Source organism: Corapipo altera, unplaced genomic scaffold (assembly GCF_003945725.1).
Source record: "Corapipo altera isolate COAL_440 unplaced genomic scaffold, ASM394572v1 60, whole genome shotgun sequence".
Taxonomy (NCBI): Eukaryota; Metazoa; Chordata; class Aves; order Passeriformes; family Pipridae; genus Corapipo; species Corapipo altera.
The window spans coordinates 4,855,442-4,876,700 of NW_020884912.1; the positions used below are offsets into that span (position 1 = coordinate 4,855,442).

The following is a 21,259-nucleotide window of genomic DNA, read 5'->3' on the forward strand; positions in this document are numbered from 1 at the left end:
TGCAATGGACAAAAATAAATTATCTGGCTTATAGCTATTTATGGTCAGTTTTGAAGCTGTACAGTGAAGGTTAACTAGCTTTCTGGCATTTGGGATTTTAATTTAAGCCACTGACGTTGATTTAAGTTTGTTGCATGTAGGTAATGAAAAGTTTCCCAGATACTCTCCGTTTGTGCTAGTATCTGCAAAGTAAATGTGATTGAGATGCATATGAAATGTGGACTCCCTTTTGTTTGTATATTCCAATCACTGTCACTTGTGCAAACACATTCAATTCAGAGAACAAAAATAAATTTATTAACCAGGTTTAATATGGTTGTTCATCACCAGTAACTCTGTGTTGCGTTGATGCAACAGAACCTAATTTGATGTGAAATGCAACAGTACTTGGCTGAGTTGTCCAAAATGGATTCCCAAAACTACCATGTAGGGTGTAATGATGCAGTGGTGATAACCAAAAGTATTTCAATTGGATAGTGATAATTGGGGTAAAAAAGTAAGAGTAGCAATTTACTTTTTAACTTCATGATTTCTGTTTGCATCAGCATTGCCTCTGCCAAAAAGCCTGGCAGTGTCCAGGCAACTTGGAGATTTTTCACAGGAGGAAGACAGTTCCTTGGCTGTGATGTTGCTCAGTTGGAAAGACCTTTTGGTTTCCTTCCTCAAAGGAAACTTGAGTATTTTTGGTTGCTTAGAAGCAAGGTATTAAACTTCTAAATTTGATATATGTGGTCTTGACAGAGGTTTTAGGTTGTTATTCTCCATAACAAAATAGAACAGGCTAGGATGCAACTGTCAGCAAAGCTCAGTCCCCAAAGCTGTACTGGCATTTTCTGAAAGCGCTTCTGTGACCTGCTGCAAGCAAAGTATAGTGAGGAGTTGAATGCTCTGAATTTGCCTCTGAGTATCTCTTCAGTGTTTTGGTTTACTCAGCATTTGCTTTAGGGTTTTCTTTTTTTTGTTTTTCCCCTGTCATTCCACTGAGAATAAATAAGAGATCAAGGCATTTTTGAAAGAATTAGTTACCTAAATACATTTTCAAAGTAGGCTGTATATGGACTTAGCTATAGTTAAAAAAAGTGGTAATGGTATATTTTCACAATGCATTTTCTCCATCTCTGTGTATATAAAGATATATAAACAAGGTAAAAAAATTTTTGTGTGTATCTAGAAAGTGTTACTCCTTACTCCTGAATAATAGGGGGCGTGTTTAATTTTTCAGCATCTGAAAGTACTATTTTACTGAATGTTAACGTTAGTTGAGACAACCTTAAAATTTCCATGGTGCTCTGGTACCACCAGTTGCTATGGAAGAAACTGTGGTCTAACTTGGTAATATTTAAGGCAGCTTTTCAGTAGCCAAGATGAGGAAGTACTGTGATAAAGTTGTGAATATAACCTAAGTACTTAAATATGAGTAAAACTTGTATTTGTTACTCTCTTTTCAGCAATGATGTAGACATGGAAACAGATCACTACTCCAATGGGGTTGCTGAGACTTCGTCCAATGGCTTCCTAAATGGTAGTTCTAAACATGATCACGAAATGGAAGAATGTGACACAGAAATGGGTCTGCAGTGATATTTCTTACATTTTTATTAAGTGATGGCAACAAGGTTATGTTTTTACTTGCAATGCTTCCCAACTTGAAAATTAGGGTTATTAACTCAAATCCTAATTTTTTGTTTGTTTGTTTTGCTGTTGCAAGATGTAAATCTTATAACCACTGATTTAGGTGGTCCAGTATCAGTGTGAGAATAGGGAAAATAGGTAACTTGTGGCTATTGAAACTAGCATCAATTTCTAAGGAAGTACCTTTAAGAAGAAGCACCCTGTTGTGTAGCACCCCTGACTTTGGGTTGGCAGATTGTTTCTCCCTCTTCCCCTACCCCTCTTCCTATTCATGGTTCTCATGGCATCTTTGTGCTTCACACAAAGTGTAGAAATTCTAAATCATTATATTGAAGAATGCAAAGTACTAATATTTAATGCTTAAGGAAAGCGCTATATTTGGGAAATGTAAAAAAAAAATTAAAATAATTTTTTCAGTTTTTCCACTAAAAAATTACTGCTTGTGTAGTTGTGGTCAAAAAATTACCTCTGTTTTACTTAACCTGCTTTATACTCAGTCATACCTGTTGACATTGATGACAAATGAATATTTAAATCCCCTCTGATTGCCCTTTGTGCAACTGCAGAACTAGGTTTCCAAACAATTGATTTAACTAGACATCAGTTAATAGGTAGTTTAAATGAAATGTGAAACTCGAGACTTCCAGAATGCAGCAGTCTGGTCAAGCACATACAGAGGTCTGTGACTGCTTCACAGTTCCAGGAGCAAGTGTGTTGCTCATCCTGCAGCTTTGCTGGTAAATACCAGGTAACTGTTGAACAGCAAATGTAATTCTGTTACAGCCATGAAGCGGGGGAGATGCAAGTTGCCAGACTGTTTTCCCTGCATTATGCTCTGGAACTGGATAATAACAGGGCCTCATTTCCATGACAGAACAACCAAAATACTTTACTCTCTTGGAGCCTTTTCCTCAGAGACTTGTGACAGACATGCAGCGGCTGCATAGGGCATGGAGTTGTTTGTGCTTTTTGTAACATAGTTTTTTTCTGCCTTCGGAAACTGATGTCCTAGATTAGGCTGCACCACTACTTGAAGACTTGTGGGTGCTTCACCTTTGTAAAAAAGAAATGTGGCTCCTCCACCTACGCTGTTCACTGCCCCCAGTTTGAGTTTGGTGGTTTTTCACTTTTTGAAATATTTATATATTCTCCTTAGTGCTGTGTATGTAATGTCCAGTAGGCAAGTATTTTCCAGAGGTTTTATGCCTATATCTAAAGAAAAAAGAAAAGGTGACCAGTTAAAAATCCTTGTTTGAAATAGTAGTCAGAATACATCACTAGATAGCAGTGTAAAGTCAGAAAGAAGAATAGTTTTGTAATTGAAGTGTACCTCAAAATGCACATTTAAAACTTGATTCCATTGATGAAAAAAGGCAAGGAACAGATAAATACCTTTTTTTTAATATGTTGCTTTAATTGTAAATTTTAAAAAGACAGAACTTTCAGAGAAGCCAAGGATTAATTTACTATTCATAATTTGCATCAATATTTTTTAAAATCACTAGTGTTGGGGAATGCTGTAGCAAACACTAAAGAAATCAGTGGTAATGTTCTGCTTGATTACAAAAGAAGCCTGAAATGGCTGAATTATTAAGATAATATATTCTACAAGGAGTATGAACAGTCTAAATGATTGTCTTGTAGCAGATTCCATCATGGCTGTTTCAGGAAGTTCAGGGGTTTTTACCCTCTTTTAGCAGTTCCAGATTTGGCACATCTTTAGAAGTGCAATGCCAGAGAATTAAAAAAGTAGAACTGTGTGGATTTTTATTGTTGTTTTTTAAACTTCCTTAAAATTTTAGGATAAAATTTGGTTTATAGTCTAGTTAGTTTTAAATTAATCATTGCAAAATAAACAGCACATGTCAACAGCCTCTGCTGTTAGTTAATGAAGTCTCTTAAATGTTTATAAAGGAGCAATTTAGCAGTGCTCAGTACAGAAGTACATGGTGCCAAGGTCTCTCTGAGAAGGCAGATGGGTTTTTTTGAGTGAAATCAGTGCAGATTCTGTAGATCCACAGGTTGTTACTTTCAACTCTATTAGTGGTGATGATGACGATATCGTTTTTGCAGAAGTAGATTCAAGTCAGCTAAGACGTCAGCTCTGCGGTGGCAGCCAAGCAGCCATTGAAAGGATGATCCATTTTGGAAGAGAATTGCAAGCAATGAGTGAGCAACTAAGAAGAGAATGTGGCAAAAACACAGTGAATAAGAAAATGCTCAAGGTATTTTTAATCTTGAAACTATGGTGTTAAGGTGAATAAGTGTGCTGCCCAGCAGGAACTTCCCACAGCATGTGGTGCTGGAATACTGTTCTGCTTTAACTTCTCTCATTTTTTTTGTGTATTTGTGTGTCTGTCTGAGAGCAGTATTCTGGTCAACTGTGATGTAGCACTGTCTCCTGTCTTGTCTGTGTAGCACATGCACAGGGAAGATAATTTTGTGCTGTAATACAATTAAACCCAGAAATTAATTTAGCACTTTCCTTACTCTCATTTCTGACCATGTAACTTGGCCTCTTGAATCAAAGTGCTGGTTTTGGCTCTAATGATAAATGAACCACATGAGGATTGGTAGAGATGCCCAAAATGTGGTCTCTTCAGTACTCTGCATGCTAATTAGTTTACCTTGATTTGAGACTGCTCTGGAAAAGAATTCTCTGGCCAAAGACTGCATGCAGTTTTCAGTCTGTTTTCTCCTACCCCATCACTTACTAAAACCTTTTGTCTTGCTGTTGGGAAGAACACTGCTTGCTCCAAGGGGAACAAGCCCTGTCACAATTTTTTTATCCTTTTTGTACTGATAGGCACTGACAGTTACTTTCATGATACTGAATCAAAAGAGGTGAATAGTCCTTGTTTTCACTAGTAGCATATAGCTGTGAAATGTAATAAAAATCATCTTCCCACAGGATGCATTCAGTTTACTCGCGTATTCCGATCCCTGGAGCAGCCCTGTTGGAAATCAGCTTGACCCAATACAAAGAGAACCAGTGTGCTCTGTACTTAATAGTGCAATACTAGGTAGGTATGGCCTGGAGGCTGCCATGTGTGGTGGGCAGTGCCTTTCTCTCGTCCCACACAGACGACCCTACTGCTCACCGTGCATCACACTCACTGAGTGAGTAATGAAGGATAGCAATGTTAGGATATGCTCTTTCAGGAAGACGGGGTAGTTTTGGGGGGCACTTTAATGTAACAGGTGCTTGTCTGTTTTTATTGTTCAACCCAAAAATGGACCTGTTCAATAATGGTGCTTATGCAGGGAATTTGAAAATGTCACTTTGTTGCTCCTCCACTGTCTGGCTCTAAGAGCAAACTTTGAAAAGTAAACACAGGAATTTTGAAATGAGTGATTGAAGCAAGCTTAAATATCAAGGTTTCAGTGTATTGCTATGAAATTAATCAGGTATTTTAACTGCCACTGTGATTCTTTTCCAGAGACTCACAATCTGCCAAAGCAACCACCGCTTGCCCTGGCCATGGGACAGGCATCACAGTGTCTAGGATTGATGGCTCGGTCAGGCATTGGATCCTGTGCATTCGCCACAGTGGAAGACTACCTACACTAGCTATGCATTTGAAGGTCTGGAAGGCGTTGTGGCATATTCAACATGGAAAGTAGACCAGCTCTGCTGACTGGAATTTGGAATTTTAATTATGTACTAAGGACAAGTCTGTCGCTTTATGTTGCTTCCTAGTTTACAGCATGATGCAAATGATTTCTAACTTAGTGTTAGGAGAAAATTTCCATCTTTAAACCTCTTAGACAACTAAGAGTTGAAAATATCACTGGTAACGTCAGACATCCAAATTGACAAGTACCAATCCTTTTAAACGATTGTCCAAAACAAACCAAAAATCCTGCTACCTTGTGGTGGGACGGAAGACTAGAAAACATGGATGTATTAGCATGTGGGTGATGTAAATGTCAAGCAGGATGACTTGCCAACCTCCACCCCCATTGTTACATAGTTCAATCAGTGTAATTTGCAAAATGCAAATGGTTTGGATATATAGTGTTGATGGGAAGAAATGATATTTTTTAATGTGTACTGTAAAACTTGAATTACTCAGGAGCTGAGTGAATATGTTTGTTGCTACTTACAATCCCAACCTGTTGATCTTAGTAGTTTTTTGTTTTAACATGGTCTTTTCAACTTTGTTTCCTTGTTTAACTACAGACAGCTTCTGTTGTGTAGGCTCACCAGTTTAACTGTTGTATTATAACAGTATTACATGTCAACACAGTGTGGTTATGACCTATTTATATAAAAACCAAATATTTAGTCAATTTACAGTCTTAATTTAATCTTTGTACACCTTGCATTTTTAAAAGTGCTTAAATAGTACTATATTGCAATAAAATGTAGTGATATCATAATTAACCAGCCATTAAAAACTTACTTCTACATACATGGTAGCATGTAGTTGTATGCTACATTGTCTTGGTTCTAGAGCTCTTTCCTAGAACAGCAGTGAATGTGGCTCTAGCCAGGAATGCCCCTTCCCTGCAGCAGCTGGGCTGTCAGAAGTTAAAAGGCTTGCTGTGTTCTTGCCACGAAGTGATTCTAGCTAGGAGGGTCAAGTCTGTGCACTGACAGAATCTTATCCAAGCAGTGAGGGATTTTCCTTTACTGCTTGAAAGTAACCATCAGGCTTGACAAGGGAAGTGTCCTGCTGCGTGAGCTGACTTAGTGATTCTGCTATTAGGGTACAGACTTCCCTTTAGAGATGCAAGTAACTGAAGCTGCTGTAAGAAATGCAGCATCTGCAACAGTAGGTACAACATGGCTCATCTTTATTCTCTGCAAAGGCATTGCCTCACAGAGGCAGCTCAACAAGCCTGGTCCTAACACCAGCTGTTCTACAACACTGCCCTGGTCCCGTCGCTTTGTAGCTTCCCCAAGAACTTCTGAAAGGGGGAGAGAACAGGGAAGTCTGATCAGGCACAGCTTGGTGAAGGTCAGTGCCTTCTGGTAGGTGGAGCTGAAAGCAAAGTGATGATGAAATGGGGAAAAAAAACCACTGTTGTTTTGAGAGATTAACTTTCAGTAGAAGTCCTTAATATCATCTTCTGAAAAAGCTGTTTTCAGACTCAATTTTTAGTCTGTGTTGCGATCCAACGTTTCTTAAACCTTGCTGCTTTTTCCTTTTTTTCTTGCCCTTAAGAAAAAAAATAAATAGCTGTTAGTTAGTTGCCCCTCTGCTGTAGAAGCAGCAATCCATTGACTGCTGCAGCATTTCAGAACAGAATAACTGACTGGAAAGCTGATAAACTTCCTATGGTATTTTACATACACCAGGTGCCTTCAACTAGCCAGGGGTACCAGCCTGCACCACCCTCCTTCAGAAGGGGGATGCAGGTACAGCAGTGCTTTCAGTGATGGAGCACAAGTGAAAAGCAGATCCTGCATGCTTTAGCCATCAGTAACTTTTGCCTCTGGTGTTCGAGAGCCTCACACACTGTGTGGGTGGGTGTGAGTCTGTCCCCAACCGGTGCTATTTCTCTGTGCTCACATAGAAGTTCTGGGAATTTGATATCCCTGCTTTTAGGTTTTACACATACCTGGAACACCTTCGAACAGCTCAGAGGCTGGAGGCTGAAACAGCAGTTTTCTTAATGTGCTTTCTTAATGTACCAAAAATGAGGCAATTTTTTTCCAAGTTGTCTCTCACACCCTCTCCAGGGGCATACTCACGACACCCACTGAGGCTGTAATGCTGTGCTGCCCTTCCCTTACTATCAGTCTTTGGTCAGAAGGTCACAAGCTGCAGGCCTCTAACACAGGAACACCGGTTTTACTCAAGTGTACTTTTAACCACATATGCAAAAGTAGCACCCACTTTGACTTTTTATACTCACCCCAAGATTTGTCCACAAACTGAACTGCAGCTTTTTTAACTGGGTCTTTCTTGTTTGCAAGTGAAAAGAATTCATTTGCTGAAATGGAAATGAGTGTTAATTACCAAGTTTAAGCCAGACAAGACTAGATGCAGACCTGCTTAACCAAAACTGCTTACCCTGTACCCGGTTGGTGTGTGGCCCATAGAGCTGAGCATTTAGAAAGTCTTTGGCGAGCTGTTGATGGAGGCCTGTTAAACTCTGATCTTTTAAGCACACAGCTGCGTAGTTTCCTTTTGACCTAGTTAAAAAGACAGATGTAAATCCCTTTACCATGGTTACAGAACCTAGAACAACACACACATTAGTGTCAAGCTTTGCTACTTGAGCACAACTGCAGCAGTTGCTGGTTTCTGATGCTCAGATGAGCTTGGTGGTAGTATTAAAAAAAATTAAAAATGGGACCAAAACTCTGAAGCTGTTGTTATATGCCTTTGTGTGCCCTGAGTCGTTCCTTGGGAGTCTTGAACTAGTTCTCCCAGAAGCCAGTGCAATTCCTCTCTAGGGACATCAGTGACAAAGAAATAAAGAGGAAAAAGAAAAAAAGATTGAAATGCAGGAATTCAGTGCTCAACCACCCCACTTGTAGCAGCACATAACACAGTGTGTACTGCTGTGCTTATGACTGCCCAGTTATCTCATAGCAGTTATATATACCTAACATATAAAAATTATTTATATTATAGATTTTGTTATATATATATATATATATATACATATATATATATATATATATATATTGCACGCACACATTAAGGTTGAGAGAATTGGGGATGTTCAGCCAGGAAAAGAGAAGGCTTTAGGGCAGCCTAATTGCAACTTCCCAGTAACTGAAGAGAGCCTACAAGAAAGATGAGAGGGACTTTTTACAAGGGCATGTAGAGAGAGGACAAGGGGTAATGGCTTCAAACTAAAAGAGAGAGCAGGTTTAGATTAGATATTAGGAAAAAATCTCTACTGTGAGGGTGGTGAGGCACTGGAACAGGTTGCCCAGAGAAGCTGTGAATGTCCAATCCCTGAAGGTGTTCAAGGCCAGGTTGGATGGAGCTCTGAGCAACCTGGCCTAAGAGTAAAGTGTTGCTAACCATGGCAAGGGGGTTGGCAGTAGGTGATCCTTAAGTAAGGTCCCTTCCAATCCAATCCAATCCGTTCTATGATTCTACATAAGCATGCGATAACAGAAGATATTAAAGATGCTTATAGCACATAATTATGCCTTCAATCAGAGGAAGAGCAGGGGAAACATGAAGTGCAGAAGAGGGTACAGCCATGCAGTGACAGAACAGCTGCTCCAATGCCCCATCCCCCAGGCAAAAGCAGCCACATGGGGCAGACACCCTGGATCATCTCCTCCTACCTGGCACCCTTGCTTGCCTTGCCTTTCTTCACCTGCGTTTTGGCTTGGCCTTGCCCTTGGGCCTGGCCTTGTTTCTCTTTCTCAGCCTCATCTTCAAGTTCTTCACCTGAAGTAACTTTAAAACAAAATTTCCCAAACATTATGAATCAAAACCAATAAGAGGAACAGGAATTAAACAACAAGCATTTTCAGAAGCACTGAGTAGTAAGAAGGGCTGTGAGAAGGAAGGGAAGAAACATGCCTCAAGGGAGCAACCCAAAGTTGGTGGCTGCTAGCCAGCTTTCCTCTTCCTTGGCATCAATAAAATGGGATTCATTACAGGACAAAAATTCAGTGCAACACAACAGCTACAGGTAACCCACAAATAGGAGTCCACCCTCAGCTTCAATCTCACTTCATTCTCAGCTCATCTCTTTGTTATGCCAATAGATCTTTTTTCAATAAAAGGAAGAAAAAGTAGCAGTTACACCATCCAGCAATATAATTAGGTGAGGTCTGGATGAGAGAATTGTTTAAGTAAAAAGGGTTTTGTGAAGTACTTTGAAGTACAGATGAAAACAGCAGTGATAAACATTCTTGACTCTTGATTTTGTAGTTCTGAATTTGAAAAAAAAGTTATTTCATATTTTACAGATGCTGTTAAATTGTAGTTTGATATGTAAAGTATCAAGATGATTTAACAACTCTATCCAGGAATAGCCTTTATAATTTACACAAGTGCTGAATATTAATCCACCTCTGGTAATCCTTGCTTTTTCACCTATAACAACTGCTCAAGATTTCCTTAAACACCTCAGGCTGTTTTAACTGAAATCACTGTACAGCAAGCAACTTCTGTAAAAGGCCCAAGAATTAGATTAAATGTGTCTTTAGATTTTCCCTTGGGAAAAGAGAGTCTGTCCATATTTCAGACTTTCACCCCATTGCAGTTCTGGCACAGAAATGAACTCCTGAGATATCAGAAGTGCTCCACACTAGCGAAGTGAGCTGTAGCATACCTTGGTCATCTGCCGGAGCCTGCTCAGCAGGTCTAGGGAGCAAGGAAAAAGCAACAGGTTACTCTTCCAATTCACACTCACTTCGTCTACTCCCGTTTCAAGCTCGACCTCCCAATGCCAGGACCCGGCTGGGCAGCATCCACCGAGACACCCCAGAGCCCCCCACACCCCCTCACCCTTCGGGCGGCGCAGGGGTGGCAGCCACGTCCTGCAGTTCCTGCAGCTCCTGCAGCACGGCCTCGGGCAGCAGCCTCCGCTTCTGCGGGGGAGAGGGGAGTCAGGCGGGCATTCACCCACTGCCCGCCCGGAGCCAGGTGGGAGCGGGTGGGGGGACGCCCTTGTACCTTCTGCTCCGCGAACAGCTCCTGGTGCCGCCGCCGCTTCTCCTTCAGCAGCTCCCGGTGCCTGCGGGGAGGCGGGAGGGGCCGTCAGCACGGCTGCGGAGTAGGAGAGGCATACGGGGGGGAGGAAGGAAGGGAATAAGGCGGGGAGAAGGGGGGAATAAGAGGGGGGAAGGTGGGATAAGGGAGGACGGCAAGAAGGGTGAAGAGGAATAAGGGGGGGATAACGAAGAGTAAGTGGGGTGAAGGCAGGGTAAGAGAGGGGATGGCGGAGTAAGACAAGTGAAGGGAGTTAGAAGGAGGGTAAGGGGGTGTTAGGGGGGGATAAGCGGGGAATAAAGGGAGGACTAGAGCACGGTAAGGAGAGCCGTAAGAGGAGAGCAGGGGTAGTAAGGGGGGAGTAAAAGGGGTGAAGAGGGAACACGGGACAAGAGGGGTGAAGTGCCCGAGAATGATCGTTCGGGGTCCGCGTGTGTGTGTCCGCACCTCCGGGCCGCCTCCCCCACGAGCTTCCTCTCAGCCTCGGCCGCCTCCCTCGCCGCGCCGAAGGACACCTGCTCCGGGGCCTCGTCCGCCTCGTCCTCCGAGGAGGAGGCCGGGCTGGGCAGAGCGGCGGGAGCCCTGCGCTTGCCCGCAGCCGCCGCCGCCGCCTTCCTTGGCCGCGTCATCGCCATGGTCCCTGCGCCGCCCGCCCCGGAACCGCTCCCGCCTTCCGCCGGGGAATGCCGTGCGCCAGGGAAGCCCCGCCTGCGTGCCCCGCCCGCCCGGACGCGCGCCGACAGACACGGGACACCGGGAAGTGGCGGCGGCGGCGGGTCCCGACCGCCCCTTTATTGCCGTGAGGACCGTCCGGCGAGACCCGCCGCCTCCTCTCAGCCGCCCGCTCCCTCCCCGCCCGCCGTGCCGGTCCCGTCGGGCCGCTCCCGGAGCTCAGGAGATGATCTCCGTCTCATGTCGCGCCAGCGCCGGCGGCAGCGTAGTCCCGCAGGGGCCCGGGAAGTGAAACCTGGAAGGGAGCGGCCGGTTTTAGGCGCGGGCAGCCACCAGCGCATCCTGCTTTTTGCTGCTTCGTTATCTGGCAGCGCCCGAGCACCTCTGGCAGGGGGGGAGAGGAGGGAAGAGGGGGAGAGGGTTGAAGGCCTTCTGGGGCTTAGGGACAGACTTCGCCCCCACACTTAGGAAACCGCCGTTGTGTCTTTAGTAAAACTTAATTCCGCGATGAAAAAACTATCATCTGTTCTTACTTATTAAAATAAATTATTATTTCTTAAGCGTTGGGCAGAAAACTATACCATATTTGTCTAAACCCAGCATTTTAGCAGTTGGATGCAAAAGACAATGAAGGTGGAGGGGCCTAAAGGCAGCTACTTTGAACAGCTTTACCTGAATCTGTTTGTGGCAGGAGTAGCTTCCATGTTAAATTCTGCGACTGGCACTCCTCTGGCAGAGACCTGAGGGGCAAACATGGCTGCAGGATAAACCACGGAGGAGGTCCCGACCTGCAGGGACGGGGAGACAAATCACAAGTGTAGCAGGACAGTGGTTAAAACAGACAAAACCAACCCAACCCCTTGGGTGAGGGTCCTTCTCAGAACACTCTATGTGCAAAAGCCATTAAAGCATGGAAGATCCCTACAGAAATTAAACCAAACCAGTATCTCCAATCAGTGTTACTGCATATGTAACTATTTAACATAGCATAACAATCAGGAATTGTTTCTCTGATACAGCCCAAAGAAGCTTGTTTGTGCATTAGAACTCTAGATGCCAAAAAAAAATCCCAGAAACAAAACTTTGTCTCCAGAGAAAAAAAACCCAAGACATTCCTTGTGTTACTTGAGATTATTCAGTAAAGAGAATGCAATATTCTGAGCAAATGTTTTGCTCAGGGATCTGGAACCTACATGGTGCATGTAAACTACCTCACAAAAAGGGCAGCACAGGATGACAGCTAGCTACCTTCTTACAACATTTAAGTCACTTCCTTTCTTTTAGACTGAGCATCAAAATAATTGTATTTTTCACTGTTTGAGAAATTAGAACTATAATAAGGTTGGGGTTGGAAAGGATCCTAAAGATCATCTAGTTTGAATTCCCCTGCCATGGGCAGGAACACCTTTTGCTAGACCAGGTTGATCAGAGCCCCATCCAACCTGGCCTGGAACACCTCCAGGGATTGGGCACCTACAAATTCTCTGGGCTCCTATAAAGTCTTCCCAGAGCATTCTCTTCTCCAGCCCTCTCAGCCTGTCTTCACAGAAGAGGTGCTTCAGCCCCCTGGATCATCTTCATGGCCCTCCTCTGGACTCAGTCCAACAGTTCCATGTCCTTCTTACACTGGGGGCACCAGAACTGTATGCAGTATTCCAAGTGGGGGTCTCATGAGAGCAGAAAAGGGGTGTGAAATTCAACAGCTAAACAATATTGGCTAACCCTGAACACCTGTGTATCTGTTAATTTCTGAGCAGTCTGTGTATATGTCCAAACTTCAAGGTCTTTCAATGTTTTACACTTGACACTAGAGAGTCCCTCGGGGGCTTTTAGCTCCTCAGAGAAGCACAGATACATCTGCTTTACCCAGAAGGTGCGACCTCCTTAGCGTGTCTTCCCTGCCGGTTCAGAGGACAGGTAATGAAAGCGCCACTCACTACCAAGCAGAGGTCACAAATATCAAGCTCCTTCTCCACTGCTGTGAGAACATCAGGATCCAGGGCTTCACCAAACCACACGACGTGGGGACGCAGGAGCCCATTGCAGCCATCTTCCTCACACCTGTTTAAACATCACAAAGGGACAGCATTACGATAGTGACGTGGACCTTGCAGGCTGCAAAACGTCAAAGCAGTTTTCATACTCACTTGGGCACATCTTACCTTCCACCACTCTCTCCCTTCTCTTTCACAGCCCTCCCTGCACCCTCCCCTACTATGTGCTGGGCTGATCCCATGTGCTGCGGCTGATTCCATGCTACACGTGTTGGAATTACACATGTGCTGCCTGGTCACATGGAACAGGTTGCTGCACAGTTTTTCAACACAGATACTTAACTGTATCTTCCCCTTACTCATCTCCTGAAATGCATGAAAATTAAAACCTCGGCCTCCATTTAACAAATTGGCTAACAGGTTTTTAAGGACAAAGTGAACCAAAGAACAGAAGCATCGTGTTAGCCTCTTCTTAGGAACCAATGAAAAATACAGTGGATTTTTGCATCTGCAACTAGCTAAGGTAAAGCTTCAGCCAGAATAAAAAAAGCACTGTGGCACATTTAATGCCTGCAAGGGACTATGTAGTGGCTGTACCCCAGCACAGTATTCCAGACTAACACTGGGTGGCACCTGCAAAGTAACAAAACGTTTACTGTTGTAGCCCTCATTTTTTTTGCTGCAATTCTCCTACTACTTCACTTACTACAAGCCCCATGAATTTAGGCATGTTTCATCTTGGTGCTCAAGTACACAAATGTGCGATGCCTTTGGCATCGTGGTGACTTCTAGTACACACTCCTGTTGGCAGCTGTGCTCCGTAACTTTATGCTCAGTTCTCTGGGGCAAAGTTCCACACCTTTCTCTCCTGTGGAATGTCTCTGTGTCCTTCCAAAACAACAGTAACACAAGCCTTTGAGATGCACAAAGCATGAAGAGGTAACAACAAAAAACAAATCAGGCCATACATACTGAGGAAGGTCTTCAACTGGAATCGCAGCATCTGCTGCTTCAGGATCTGGAGCCCTGAAGTTACAAAATTGAAATACATATCCAATCATAAAAAGTGCACTTTATATATTAATAAAAACTTAGTTTTCTTTAAAGCACACTCTCCAATCAAGCAATCTTTGCAACTCCAGCCAACTTCAACACCTACTGCAGCCCTAAAATACCACACACATGGCAGGCAGGCATTGGTCCAGAATTATCCCAGAGCTGAGTGACTGTCAAGACTGTTCAAGACTGTCAAAGGCACAACAATTATTTATGTAGCTATCTAAAGCTCTGGTGAAGTGCAAAGGGAAAAAACTCCACTAGAAATCTGTAAGCATATGCCTGGCCCATACCCCTGCCCACTTCCATTTTAAATGGTGACAGAAAGAAGATGGCTAGAAAAAGGAGACTGAAGGATACTGGGAACTGATGCTTTCATCCTGATTGCTTCACGCATCTGTATTTTGAGATCTGTAATCAGGAGAATCTTACTGATAAGGTGAAGGTCAAAAGCTACAAGGTGCTCAAGAGATGCAGAAGAGGAAAATGCATGTATAAGACTATGACAGTTCAATTTAAGGAATAAGAATCTGACTTAATTTTAAAAAATTGAAAGTGAAGAGGATGGGAGTAAAGATGCATTCTCAGGATTAGTTGATGTCCAGTATGAGAGTTGTTGATCAGCTGAAATTGTTCTAATTTGTTCTAATAATGTATCATGTTGTGCTGACTTAGAGGTTAACAATCAGTCATTTACAGGAGTTACCAAACAGTATCCTCACGTTTCAAAACAGCTGTGTAAAATTTAAGCATTATTAATACTAAAGTAAAACGGGGTGGTTGGCTGGAACTCCCATATGCTCCTAAAATGGCTCCTTTGCTACTGAACAGCAGATAAAGTAAAAAGCACAGAGAGTTTGCAAAGCAGACACATTACCCTTTCCCAGCCAACGCAGGGCATATGGGGCTCTTGTAATTCGCAGCTACGTTTCCACAGCTGGTGCACCGAGTTTTAAATAAACTACCTGAAACACACAAAGAGAAAACATTAGGGATGAAGCGATGGCTCTAGGGTGTGGCTGTACAAGCAAGTAGTTGTGTTTATCCCAGACAGCCTTTATTTGACTTTGAAGACTACACCTGGTGGGTAACTTACTACACAGACTAACAGCCAAATGTTGAAAGCTGGCAGCATTATGAACGAGATGCTGTTTACACAGCACATACTCACACTCTCTTGTTGAGCAACCCAAGATGGTGATACCCAGTGGTATCACCATTAATCATACACCCAGCCCAGCAAAGGTAGACAAAGCCCTGTCAGCTGAAAAGCCTCAGTGAAAACAGCAGCAGTCCCACTAAGCTATGATGTATCACCTTGTTCTACCTCAGGACATGATTAATACGCAGTCCTGTAACAGTATTTTGGAGAAAAATCATAATGTAAAATATCTCTGAGGGAGATTATTTCTGCTTATTGCTTTTCCCATTAGATCAGAAACATTTTCTTTAAAAAGAAAATAGAAATACAGATTAACACCATTTTGTTTCATGCAAAACTGCCCAACCTCAAGACTTTTGTAGCATTAGTAACATGCTGTAGAGATGAGCAATATTACCAAGAGTTTTAAATTGTTTCCATTTTGTAAAAAATAGAGATAACCAAAATTAAACTATACCCAAGGCTTCACCCTTGGATCCACAACTGCAAAAAATTTTGTGCAGGTTTCTTGTGTCCAAACCACAAAAGTAGCTGTGGGAAATCCCATTTAAACCTTCTGTGATACCCAAGTTAAAAAGCACCGTAATGCTGGAGGGCCAGGATTTGTTCTGGGAGATTTCCACTCCACGCAGGGCCTGCAGAGTGGAGAAAAGAGGAGTGGGACACCTCTAAGGGTGGAGAAGGGCTTCCCCACCCTCCTTCTCTCCACACTTGTACATTTCCTCAGATCCAAAAGCCCCAGTGACCTCCAGGTGCTGCACCTGCCTTGTGCTCTGGCACTTTGTGGGAGAGAGGGTGGGAGTGAGGAATGCCACTGACTACAGGAAAAAGATAGGGAGTACCATTGTGTGTAGGAGAGAAAGGTTAGAGAATCTCATGTTTCCAGATCCTTTGTCCTCCTGTACCCAAGGACTGCACAGGTGGGGACAGGGCAGAACAGGACAGAGGGAACCCACCAGGGCTGCCAATACATCTTTTATTGGTGGTAGTACTGGTCTGGGACCACCACTACCACACAGTGGGAGTCCTTGGGGATTTTTTTCCCCATTTCTAAGTGAAATCAACCAAGTGTCACAGTCAGATGTATTCAAGTGGACCTGAGGCAAAACTGAGCAAGCAGGAAGGGAGAACCAGTTCCTGTCTATTGCCAAAGAGCCATTAAAAACAGGGAGATGAGGTTCTGAGATTCTAAAGATGAGAAATAAAGAGGATATGAAGTACCTGAAACAGCTTGCAAAAGAGAACAGGATGTGACTACAAATAACTTTATGCAAGTTATTTAAAGACAAATTTCTTTTGTCCCAGTACTTATCCTGCTTTATCTTCTCCCCACTGCCCACCCTGGGTTTTCTGGCCTGTAGCACAGAGGTAAACCAGCTCATACCGTGAATTTCTAAGAGGTGCTTTGTGCCTGCCTTCCTGTGCAGTTCATCAATATTCTGAGTAATGACCACAACGCTCCTTCCTTGCTTGCTCAGACGCTTTTCACACTCTGCAATGGCAATATGTGCTGGATTTGGATGTTTACTCAACATCACTTCCCGTCGGTAGTGGTAAAATTCCCACACACGGGAAGGGTTTCGCGCAAAAGCCCCGGGAGTAGCCAGCTCCTGGAAAAGACGTAACAAGTCACTCTACAAAAAAAGGGCAAGAAAATCCCTTCCCCAGATGAAGCCTGCTGGATCACTGCCACTTACACTGCTACTGGCATCACAAGCTAAGGAGAAGCAGAGTATTTAAAACCACATGCAGCTGATAAGAATATAGCTCAATATCCCTTACGAGGATGACAAGTCAAGGTGTCTTATCAAATCAGAAAATAACTTATAGAAATAGTGTGGTGTGTGGGTCTACACAGTACACTTGGACCTTATTCTGTGCTGCCCTACCAAACTATCAGGAGTTTAGTACAGCCCAAAGGAAACAGAGATATTTCAATGCACGCAATTTTTTGACATCGAAAACTCTCTTTTCCACAGCAACCATAAAACACAGCATAATGTGGATATATTTCTTTTGCTAGCAATTTCTTTTCTGCATTTTTAAGCGTAACATGAGCTAAATTACACACATTGTCAAAACCAAACTCTAATGTTTTGTCTTTTATGTGCTGGTAAAATTGAATCTCTGCTTTTCATAGCAACTTTAACTTTGCCTTATCTTTTCTAAAATCAGGAAGTAAGCTCCGTCTAACATCTCAAAGCACAGTTCTGCTGATATCAAAACAGTGAATGCAAGTTTCTGTTGCAGCAGGACCAGTCATTTATACACACACAGGTTTTATTTGCATTGCTAGTCACTTGAAAGAAAAAGTTCATCTTTAGATTCAAACCACCTTGAAAAACTCACCTCTCTAACTCCTTTTTAACTTTAACAAATCTTTCAGGAATGCTGTCATTAAAAACTATATAAAAGGCAAATGTGATTGCAGTGTTTGGAGCAGCAAGTACTGATGGAATTACAGTTGCTTGAAACATCTGCGGCACCGACCAGGATGAGACTCATGAGGCACCTGTACAGCTGGCACAGTTTAGTGCTTGCAGTTGCACCACTCCACCCTCAGTGTCTGTTCCCACCTTTTCTCCCACCCCAGTGGCTCCCAGTGTTGGCAAGATCACTCCAGTGAGAGATACAGAGCTTGTGAAGAGTTAAAGATGTGAGGAACCTGCCCCCAAACAGAACAAAAAAGTCCTAAATCATTTTTAAGAAGTATTATGAGACACCAAGATTAAAAAAAAAAAAACAACTAGTCACTATCATTGGTTCTTACTTTGTTAGTTTGGTAAAACTCTTAGGAGTTTAAAAGAAGAAAGGCCCCACGATGCAGGAAAAACCCCGAGGGTATTAAAAGATGAGCAAACAGCTGAACTGCAAGGCAGCAACAAAACAAGGACAGTAGAAAGACCCAGAGCTGCCTGCGAGAATGCTGTTTTACCCAAGCAACTGATAAAATGAATGACAGAAAAGAAGTTGCAGCTGCACCAAACAGACTCCCAGGTCGCTGGGAAGAGCTGCAGAGGCAGCTGTAGGGAGAGCTCTGTCCCTGCCAAATTGCTATGGGAGCACTTCCACTGTCTCAGGTCCTCAGCTGCTTCTGACCTTCCACACTCACCTACCTGATGGACAGAGAAGCACGGCTGCACAGGCACGGGGCCACCAGTACCTACCTGGGCTTGCCACTTTCTCCAGAAACCTCCAGCCCCCCTGAAGGTAGGAACGCCACTCTCCGCACTGACCCCGGCTCCTGTGATAATGGCAATGTGCTTGGCCTTGGCAAACACTTCTCGAAAATCAGCCATATCTGTGCGTGGGGAGGGAAAATAAACAGCTGCTCGAGCACTTACACTTTTACATAAGAGCAACACAGACAGTGCTGGCACACTTATGCATCCAGAAATGGCTTCGAGGTACACCTCCCATGACTTTAATTTCAAAATACCAACTGGTTTCTGAGTTTCTGTATATCGGAATTTGAAGGGCAATTCCTGGGGATCCTCAAAAATGCATATGACCAAGCTCAGTAGGGCAACATGTGCTAAATTATGAATATAGTCAAGATTTGAAAGCAGAGCCTTTAACTGAAACCACACGCTAAATGCTACTTTGATAACAACTGTTGCTACCACCACCCAGGAACAGTTGCTTCCTAATTGTTAGGTAAGATCCTAAGATAAAAAAAAAAAAAGTTTGTTTCACGAAGTATCACCTTCAAAATTGAGGTAATTTGGGAAAACCCATTTCCTTCTGAGGCATCCTGCCCATTTCCTAGGTTTGCAACTAAGAAATAGGTTTACGACTATTTTTTATTTTTGAGTGTATTATTCCCTTCATTTTTCCATGCACGGTAAAATATTTTGGGAAATACATGGCAAATTTCCTTTGCCTTTTTCTATGAGTCAAAACAAGATTAAAAAGGAACAGGTTAGCTACAGAAAAACCAAAATGTCTCTTCCAGTTGACTTCAGACACTAATTTTAAGGCAACATATTTTAGAATCACAACATGGCTGAAATCAGAAAGGACCTCTGGAGATCATCTAGTTCAGCCCCCCCCTTCCCCTCAAGCAGGGGTCAGCCAGAGCAGACCGTCCAGAACTGTGTCCTGTGGGATGGGTTTTGAGATCTCCAAGGATGGAGACTCTATAACCTTCCTGCACAACTCATGCCAGTGTTTGACCACCCTCACAGTAAACAAGCTGTTTTCTTGCGTTCAGGTGGAATCTTGTGTGTTTTGATTTGTGCCCATTGCCTCGTGTCCTGTCACTGGGCATTGCTGAGAAGAGTCTGCCTTGTCTTCACCCCCTCCCCACCAGGTGTTTGTATGCATTAATTAGATCCCCTCATGAGCCTGATCTCCTCCAAGCTGAACAATGCCATCTCTTCAGCCTCTGCTCTTATGTCAGATTCTCCAAGTCATCTTTGTGGCCCTTCACTGGCCTCTCTCCAGTATGCCTATGTCTCTCTTGCCCCAGGGAGCCCAGCACTGGACCCAGCATGTCAAATGTGTCTCACCAGGGCTGAGCAGAAGAGAAGGATCACCTCTCTGGAGATGTTCTACTGAGTACAGCCCAGACACCCACTAGCCTTCATTGCCACAAGGGTTCATCGCTGGCTTATGGTCAACATGGTGTCCACCAAGTCCTGCCAAGCTGCTTTCCAGTTGTTCACCCCCAGCTGGTCCTAGTTCCTGGAGCTATTTTTCCCCAGGTACTCCTCTGGAGTACCAGCCACTCCTTCCAGCTTCGTATTGTCTGAAATCTGAGAGTACACTCTGCATTGTCATCCAGATCATGAATGAAGATGTTAAACAATACTGGCCCCAGGATGGACTCTTACAGTACAACTCTAATGACTCTCCAGCTGAACTCGGAGCTGCTGATCACAAACCTAATCCCCAGAATTTACTATGTGTCTTAAAAAAAAAACCAACAAAACAAAACAAGACCACACAAAACCCCACCCAAAGGCAGGTAAGTTCCTGTAAGGAGAAATAACTCCTGGAGAAGTCCCAAGACCCACAGCACAAGAGCCACAGAATTGGGCAGAGAACGCTACTATTCTGCTGCCACATCCACTGTTGTAAACAAAACCTCACAAGCTCTGAATGTGTAAAGCTCAAGCCAAAAACCCTCCCAGCCTGGTCTCTGACAGCAACCAAACGCTGATGCTCAAGGTGGCAGAAAAAGCAAGTGCACCTCAGCACTTGGGGGTTTGCTTTGTACCTGTTAAGTTCTGTGTGCAGTTTTCAAGTTAAGGTACACTCTCAAATTAAAAAAACCAAAACCAAAACATCCCCATACAAAGAAAAGCAGAATATTTACTACTGCTAGCCTGCACAGGGCTGCTGGGGTTACCCAACAGCCTGCTCCTCAGCTGTTACAAATGCTCCAGGCCCTCCATAAGTCTCGAACAAAGAAATAAGGAATGAGTTTTAATACTCATTAGGATTATGAAAAGGAAATGCAATTAACTAGTGTATGTTTATGTGCGTAAATTACAAGCACTAGGAACACGTCACAGGGCAACCACGTTGACTGCAATTATGCAAGGGTTTGTGGAACTATACAGACACGCAACGTTAATTTTAACAGCTGGAGGAATAAAAAGCAACTTCACGCTCTTCTAAACATTCTGAATTAACCTACGGATTTCATCCAGCACCCAAAAGCTTCTAGACTTCCAAATCCACCTTTTTAAAAGCCTGCCCGGGCCACTTAAGCAAACAAACCGATGCCTTACTTGAACTAGGACGAGCCATTTCCAAGCAAAACTTCTGTCTCTTTGCCGACGAAGCCTTAAGCCCGCAGTGCGCTTGGGAAACCAGCCTTCTGGCGGTAAATTGGAAGAGACACATCGAGAAAGCACCTCCACCTGGGGAAGAAAAGAGACGGAAAAAGAAGCGGCCTATTTCGAGGCGCGTTAATTTTCTGCAAGCTTGCCGGCACCGGAGCTCTCCACAAAGAACCAGGTGCAAATGTCAGCCGCGGTTTGTGTTTTTGGGTTTGGTTTTGTTTTGCTGCCTCACGCCGCAGCAACTCCCGGGACCCGGCTCTGTCAAACCGGCATTTTAAGGAAGCCGAGGGGGGGAAAAAAAAAAAAAAAAAG

General features: G+C 43.5%; 3 protein-coding genes and 1 long non-coding RNA gene across 5 annotated transcripts in view; 2 read left to right on the forward strand and 2 right to left on the reverse strand.

Moving 5' to 3' along the window:
* RANBP9 (RAN binding protein 9) overlaps positions 1-6,047 on the forward strand; it is a 36,128-nt gene extending 30,081 nt beyond the window's left edge. Inside the window, exons 11-14 of one of the 2 annotated variants that reach the window (XM_027654115.1) lie at positions 1,449-1,570; positions 3,706-3,857; positions 4,544-4,655; positions 5,073-6,047. In XM_027654115.1, coding sequence (XP_027509916.1) covers positions 1,449-1,570; positions 3,706-3,857; positions 4,544-4,655; positions 5,073-5,203 — 517 coding nt within the window. In that variant the 3' untranslated portion in view covers positions 5,204-6,047. The remainder of the gene's footprint in view (positions 1-1,448; positions 1,571-3,705; positions 3,858-4,543; positions 4,656-5,072) is intronic. The other variant, XM_027654116.1, reaches the window with a different exon arrangement.
* Positions 6,048-6,410: 363 nt separating this feature from the next.
* On the reverse strand, positions 6,411-10,929 carry NOL7 (nucleolar protein 7). Its single transcript, XM_027654118.1, has 8 exons — positions 10,719-10,929; positions 10,236-10,296; positions 10,068-10,150; positions 9,892-9,923; positions 8,894-9,008; positions 7,656-7,777; positions 7,498-7,575; positions 6,411-6,797 (listed from the first exon to the last, which is right to left on the reverse strand). Exons 1-8 carry the CDS (start codon positions 10,904-10,906, stop codon positions 6,730-6,732), a joined length of 747 nt encoding a protein of 248 aa, XP_027509919.1. The 5' UTR covers positions 10,907-10,929; the 3' UTR covers positions 6,411-6,729.
* Positions 6,785-7,953, forward strand: LOC113952258. Its single transcript, XR_003529477.1, has 2 exons — positions 6,785-7,357; positions 7,404-7,953. It is a non-coding gene; the product is annotated as an uncharacterized LOC113952258 (long non-coding RNA).
* A 100-nt stretch (positions 10,930-11,029) lies between the features above and the next one.
* SIRT5 (sirtuin 5) overlaps positions 11,030-21,259 on the reverse strand; it is a 10,791-nt gene continuing 561 nt past the window's right edge. The window contains exons 2-9 of the mRNA XM_027654117.1: positions 20,894-21,025; positions 18,323-18,456; positions 16,540-16,765; positions 14,871-14,958; positions 13,910-13,963; positions 12,881-13,004; positions 11,616-11,731; positions 11,030-11,238 (exon numbers count right to left, since the gene is read on the reverse strand). Of these exons, the coding sequence (XP_027509918.1) occupies positions 11,163-11,238; positions 11,616-11,731; positions 12,881-13,004; positions 13,910-13,963; positions 14,871-14,958; positions 16,540-16,765; positions 18,323-18,456; positions 20,894-21,008 (933 nt within the window). The 5' untranslated portion in view covers positions 21,009-21,025 and the 3' untranslated portion in view covers positions 11,030-11,162. The remainder of the gene's footprint in view (positions 11,239-11,615; positions 11,732-12,880; positions 13,005-13,909; positions 13,964-14,870; positions 14,959-16,539; positions 16,766-18,322; positions 18,457-20,893; positions 21,026-21,259) is intronic.